Source organism: Otolemur garnettii, unplaced genomic scaffold (genome assembly GCF_000181295.1).
Source record: "Otolemur garnettii isolate 467f Iridium unplaced genomic scaffold, OtoGar3 scaffold00055, whole genome shotgun sequence".
NCBI lineage: Eukaryota > Metazoa > Chordata > Mammalia > Primates > Galagidae > Otolemur > Otolemur garnettii.
The window spans coordinates 5,382,489-5,389,109 of NW_003852450.1; the positions used below are offsets into that span (position 1 = coordinate 5,382,489).

Genomic DNA, 6,621 nt, shown 5'->3' on the forward strand with positions numbered 1-6,621 from the left:
CAGCTGGGACTACAGGGGCCTGCCACAATGCCCAGCTATTTTTAGAGACAGGGTCTTGCTCCTGCTCAGGCTAGTCTTGAACTCGTGAGCTCAGGCAATCCACCTGCCTTGACCTCCTACAGTGCTAGGATTATCGGCTTGAGCCACTGCACCTGGCCTTTTTAAATTGCTAAAAGCCATTTATCAGTCTTATTTTCTAGACAGCATCAGCAATAGTGGCCTGGAATTTGGTTAGAAAGAATTATGAAGTATTACCTGTCTATAGGTATTTCTGCTTCAGGTACAGTTACTGATTTGTCCTCAGAGAGGACTGGGACAACAACCTACAAAAGGAAGGAAGGGTAAGGCAATTCAGTGGGAAAGTCAGGCTTTGTAACTTGAGTATATCCATTTTCTTTTGCTGCCTTCTTAAAAAACATGGCTGTTATAATTTAAACCTGGGAATCCAAGAATCAATAATCTAAAGGTTGAATGTATAAACAAGCAAAATATCTTGCCAGCCTAAAATTAGCCTTTAGAAAATCTTCTCCTCCCACTTCATAAAAGCCTAACTGTAAATGTAAACTACAGTAACAACTCAAACAACTGAAATGCTAGGAAAAGGGAGAGGGGGGAGGACACATGGCAGAAGGAGGGAGGGATGAGGCAAGATCTCACCTAGTGTGCACATTGTGAGTGTGCAGAACACGCCCCCGGGTGAGGGGTCTTCTACAAAGGGAACTTTACCCTGGAAGTGACAACAATGTAACCTAAAAATTTGTACCCTCATATTAATTTGAAATAAAAAATAAAAAATAATAATAAAAAATAAAATGCTAGGAAATGCCATGAAGTGTTATACACAGATATAAACAGAGCTAATAAAGAGTCTTTTCCACTTTCTTACCACATAGAATAAAGCACCACAGAAGTGGATCTACTTCTTACCACAGCTGCTTTTTTGGCTGGGCTTTCCTGTAGGATACTGCTGGAGCTGAGTGGCTTCACCGCTGCAATGACAGCAGGGTGCACCTCCACTGCTTTGCGTTTTGGAGCCAATTTGGGGGATGAAACAACTTTAACCACAGATGGTTTTACATTCACTTTGGGTTTAGCTACAAAGAACAGAAAATATTTGATTAACAGCTAGAATAAACTTTCTTTTATGTGGAGGATTTCTCAGAATACAGTATCAAAAATCTTTTAGTAATAGAAATACCACTAATAACTTAGGAAAAAACTGAAAATGATCCAAACATAATTTGTAATACAGGTAGGTGGGTACCATGTGGACACACATACTCAAATGACCCCTTACAATGCCTCTTAAATTTGTTTCTGTTCTTCAATTTTCTGTTTCTCTTCTTTAAAACCAGAGGAAACATGTACCACAGAAAGTTTAAGACAAAGCTTTCCAAGTAGTAATTTTTAATTCTGGAAAGGAATTCTAGTTTTATTTTTGTATAATAGTTATCAGAAATATTACTACCTACCTATTGATACAAGGCAAATGAAATTCAACCCAATTACTGTGTTTCCCCCAAAATAAGACCTACCCAAAAAATATGCAGCACATCTGCATAGCCATGCCCTGCGTTTTGGGACAGAGCAGTAAGGAAGACTGGAATACCTTTTATCTGACACAGCTCCTTTCTCTGAGCCGTTGGCACTTGCTTGAGTGGTAACCTGGTAACTGTGGTTGCAGGCATCCTATTGTGCATGTGCCAACGGGTAGGGGAAAAGAATTTACGCGTCACTAGCGCCAGCCCCACCAACAAGGTCGGCTCCCCCTGTTAGGTTCCAGAAGAAGACGACTTAACTGTATTTGAATACATGTAGACTGTTGTTTTATACTTAATAAAAATAAGACATCCCTTGAAAACAAGGCTTAGTGTGTCTTCTTGAGAAAAAATAAATATAAGACAGTGTCTTATTTTGAGGGAAACATGGTATTGCCAGGGAGTTATAAAAAACTTGGTAATTTTTATCTCCTAAAGCAAGACGTAATTTAAAAAAACACTCACCTTTACCCCTTTTCTCCAAGGTCTGTGCTGCACATTTCACATTTAATATTGAGTCCCCAATCCCTGAAGTTTCTACTTCCACCTTCTGGGATGACTTTGTGGGAAGCCGCTTGGTCAGGTGCCGTGTGACACCTGGCACAGCAGTGAGCACTGGTTTTTCTGCCACTTGGGTATTGCAAGAGCCTACATCTCCCTGAAGGGGTGTCAAGACTGATTTTTCTTTCTGTATCACTCCCCTCTCTTGCTGTTTCTGCAGATGTTTCTCTCTCATAGTCTCACATCTCTTGACTTGAATTTTAGTGATGTCAACCCCTGTGGTCTCATCTGAAGCCTGTGGATAAATTTAAATGCCAGAATTAAACATAATAACTCTAATAACCAACATGGTATTTATTTATCTATTTATTTGAGACAAGAGTCACTCTGTTGCCTAGGCTAGGGTGCAGTGGTGTCATCATAGCTCAATGTAACCTCAAATTCCTGGGCTCAAGCAATCTTCTTGCCTCAGCCTCCTGAGTAGCTGGGACTATAGGCATGCACTACCACATCCTGCTAATTACAGGAATAGGGTTTCAATATGTTGCTCAGGCTGGTCTCAAACTCCTAGGCTCAAGTGATTCTCCTGCCTCAGCCTCAGAGTGTTAGGATGACACTTGAGCTCAGGAGTTTGAGGTTATGGTGAGCTATGATGACGCCATGCACTGTAGCCTACGTGACAAAGCAAGACCCTGTCTCCAAAAACCCTAAAACAAAAATTATAAATACAGAACAAGACTGTTTACTTTATGTATTAGTGAAATGTTAAATAGAAATTCACTGTAAGCTAAAACTAAAAAGCATATCTAGCCTTTGTTTATCATGGACAAAAACAACAATGATCTTTCTTTTTTCTTTGAGACAGAGTCCCACTTTGTCATCCTCAGCAGAATGCCCTGGCATCACAGCTCACAGCAACTTCAAACTCTTGGGTTTAAGTGATTTTCTTGCCTCAGCCTCTTAAGTAGTTGGGATTACAGGCACCCGCCACAATGTCCAGCTATTTTTAGAGACAAGGTCTCGCTCTGGCTCAGGCTGGTCTTGAATTCGTGAGCTCAGGCAATCCACCCACCTTGGCCTCCCAGAGTGCTGGGGTTACAGGTGTGAGCCATCCCGCCTGGCCTAACACCAAACTTAAATTAATTTACCTCTTTAGCTTCTGTTCTAGCAACATTGCTCTGCGAAGCAACTTCACTTCCTTCCTGAAGTTTCTTCTCTTCTTTCATTCCTACAGCGACATTAAAGACATCATTAGGTATTTCATTTAGGCTGCAACTTCATGACAGATGAAGTTAAACAAAACTTTACTGGACAAATAAAATTACAGATGAAGCCTACTGTCCTTATAAAGTCTCAAAATGCTGCACATTAAAATAGCAAAGGTCTATATAGTGCTGCTGTAAAGAAACAACTTCATTTAATTCAGTGGTTTTAAAAGTTATTTGAGTAAAGAAAAATTGTTGAAGAACTCCCAGGAAGATCCCTTGGAACACTCCTTTGGAATCTTATTTGGGAAAGTGGCACTGCAGACGAAGCTTTCTTGTTACCTGTTCTTTTGGTGATTCGGAGCAGCCGCCTTGCTCCTGGGGTAGCCTCAGGTTGAGGCTGGGAGCTAGTGCTGCTCTCAGAGCTCTGCTGCACCCTCAGTGCCTTCTCCAGTTTAATTTCCTCCAGCGTCTTGATGTGCACCTCCTGCATGGACTTTGTTTTACCTGCAGGCTCCTCTGATTGTCCTTTGCTGGCAACTATGGGTGGCAAAACGACTGCTTTTTTAATTTCACTATCAGTCTTTAGTTTGATGCATGTTGCATCTTTTTTGCATTTTTGTTTCTCTGCTTCCTGCTGCCGATGTTTTTTTTCAGCCAGTACCTCAGAGAATGTTTTGATTCGGATAGTGGAAGAACTTCTTGCTCCTGAAGTAGAATCATCAGCTTTTGAAGGTCCTTCTGTCTTGAGTTTAGTTTGCAATTCTCCACGTTTTTGACTGGCTCTTTCAAGAAGAATTTCTTCTAATGTCTTCACATGGATCTCACCAACTTTATTGACTCTCTCTGTTTTCATGGAGGGAAAATAAATCATTGTACTTGGAGTCTACCTCTTAATGACTTGAGAGATATCATTTAGGCAGGCAATTAAAATAATAAAAAAGTAACATTAATTTCAATCTCAAATTTAGATTACTACATTATTTGTTAGTGGCCCTTAAGGAAAACTCTTAGGAGGCAAAAACTGGTGATTTGTATTTCTATTCGGAAGCTTATTCTTGAGGAACTTGAAAGTCATTTACTAGTTAGAAAATCTGTCACCATACAGCTTTCCAATAAATGTTTATATAATCATGTATATAAATGTGCTAGACACTGTCCAGAAATAAGAAACAAAATATAATCTTTGTCCATATGTAGTTTAAAGTCTAACAGGCCAGGTGTGGTGGCTCACGCCTACAATCCTAGTACTCTGCAAGACCATGGCAGGTGGATAGCTTGAGCTCACAAGTTCAAGACCAGCCTTAGCAAAAAGCAAGACCCTGTTTCTACTAAAAATACAAACCCCCCCAAACAAATCAAACAAACAAACAAAAAATAATAACAATAAACTGAGGCAAGAGGATCGATTTATCTCGAGTTGGAGGTTGCTATGAGCTATGATGCCACAGCGGCACTCTACCCAGGGCGACAGCTTGATACTCTGGAAAAAAAAAAAAATCTAACAGACAGACCAATAATGAAACAATCAACAGCAAAGAGAGGCCAGGCGCAGTGGCTCATTCCTGTAATCGTAGCACTCTGGGAGGCCAAAGCAAGAGAATCATTTGAGCCCAGGAGTCTGAGGTCGCTATGAGCTGTGATGCCACAGTACTCTACCAGGGCAGCAAAGTGATACTCTGTCTCAAGAAACAAACAAACAATAACAACAACAACAAAAAACTGGAATCACCTCATACATATACATTTCTCTCCTGAAAATAAGTCCCTATAATAAGAAAATAAACTTAAAGAAAAACTTATATAAACCACAAAAGGTCAAAAAAGTAGTACATGTTCTTTTGTAACCCTTCTTCATTTGCTGTAATGCAATTTGACTTTTCCATATCATTATGTTTAGAATATTACGTTTCATGACAACATTTAGCACAATGATCATAAAATGACATATAATCATTTTATACAAACCCTTTTGGTTGGATATTTAGGTTGTTCCTAATTTTCCATTATTAATGTTATGATGAATATTCATTTTGCCATCTTTTTTTTTTTTTTTAATATTTAGGTTTTATTTTTATTTTAGCAGTTTTTGGCTGGGGCTGAACCCGCCACCTCCGGCATATGGGGCCAGCGCCTTACTCCTCTGAGCCATAGGCGCTGCCCTCATTTTGCCATCTTTAAGTACAAAACCTGAATTCATTACTAGTGAGTACTTAAAACACTTAAAAACACAAACCCTAACCACCATAGGTAAAGAGAGAAAAAGCAAAGACTCTTAAGCAAGGAGAAAAATACTAGCACCTGGTTTTAGGATTTACTTACCAGTTGCCTCTTCATTATTTGGACCAGCTGACATGCCTAATCGCTCTTTCAGAGACTTAGAAACTTGAACTATAAAAAGAAAATTTCAAAAAGCAAAAGTTGAACAGACTTTTTACAGGTCAAACATCCTTTTCAAAGTTCACAAATTAGACTACACTTCTCTTCTATGTAAATGTTTCTTAAAGAAATCTCTAATCTTAAAAATTTTTCTTCACAGATTTATATGAATCATGGATTCCTTAGAATATTCTGGAAAGCTTAAAGAAAACGCAAAAAAACTTTGTCTCTGAAAAACTGTACTACTGAATTAAAAAAAAACTTTGTTACTGTATGGCTTCTAAAATCTTACTGCCATCAAAGGTTCCCCCCCAATTCTATTTGAAATATCCTCTTTAGCTATGAAAATCTTCAGTGATTAACAGTCAAAGAGTAACTTCTACTTGCTCTGAGAAGGCAAAGCAAGCCCCAAACAGGAACATCCACTCATCAAAGCTGCTTAGCTGAAGAAAAGTGGAAAGAAGTTTCTTACCTTCAAGACAAATTAAAACTAAGCACAATGAGAAGGGGGTGGGGGTGGGGGAGCAACCACCTACTCTTCAGTAATTAATCCCAGGGATTGATTCACTGCTAACACTTGATTTCTTTCTCTCCTTCAACCAACTATAAAGCATTCTAACTCCCAAATACCTCCTGATTTAGTTCGCATTTCCAAACCAACTTCTATAACGCTAAATTCATGCCACTAAATTCTTTTGTCTGGATTATTTTAACAACCTGCTAACTCATCTCCCAGCCAGCACATTTGTCCCCTTCTACTCTTTCTCCATATTGCAGGCAGGATAATGGTTTTTTGATCCCTGTTTACAACCTTTCAATGGGTTACTATCCTAAGATAAGCCAAGACTCTCAAACATGCCTTAACAGGGTCTGTATTATGATCTGGTCCCTCCTTCTCTAGTCACCATGCTCTTCAGCCCATTGCTATGTTTCAACCATAGTCAGTTTCTTGAGTACATCATGCTTTCTTAGCTTGCTGCCTTTTTTTTTTTTTTTTT

General features: G+C 39.1%; 1 protein-coding gene across 13 annotated transcripts in view; it reads right to left on the reverse strand.

The window, feature by feature from the left end:
- Nucleotides 1-6,621, reverse strand: part of ZC3H11A (zinc finger CCCH-type containing 11A) — a 36,962-nt gene that overhangs the window by 1,729 nt on the left and 28,612 nt on the right. For all 13 annotated transcript variants that reach the window (XM_023514529.1, XM_023514541.1, XM_023514540.1 and 10 more), the window contains 6 exons: nucleotides 5,567-5,635; nucleotides 3,587-4,090; nucleotides 3,188-3,267; nucleotides 2,004-2,334; nucleotides 928-1,094; nucleotides 256-323 (listed from right to left, as the gene is read on the reverse strand). In XM_023514529.1, coding sequence (XP_023370297.1) covers nucleotides 256-323; nucleotides 928-1,094; nucleotides 2,004-2,334; nucleotides 3,188-3,267; nucleotides 3,587-4,090; nucleotides 5,567-5,635 — 1,219 coding nt within the window. The remainder of the gene's footprint in view (nucleotides 1-255; nucleotides 324-927; nucleotides 1,095-2,003; nucleotides 2,335-3,187; nucleotides 3,268-3,586; nucleotides 4,091-5,566; nucleotides 5,636-6,621) is intronic.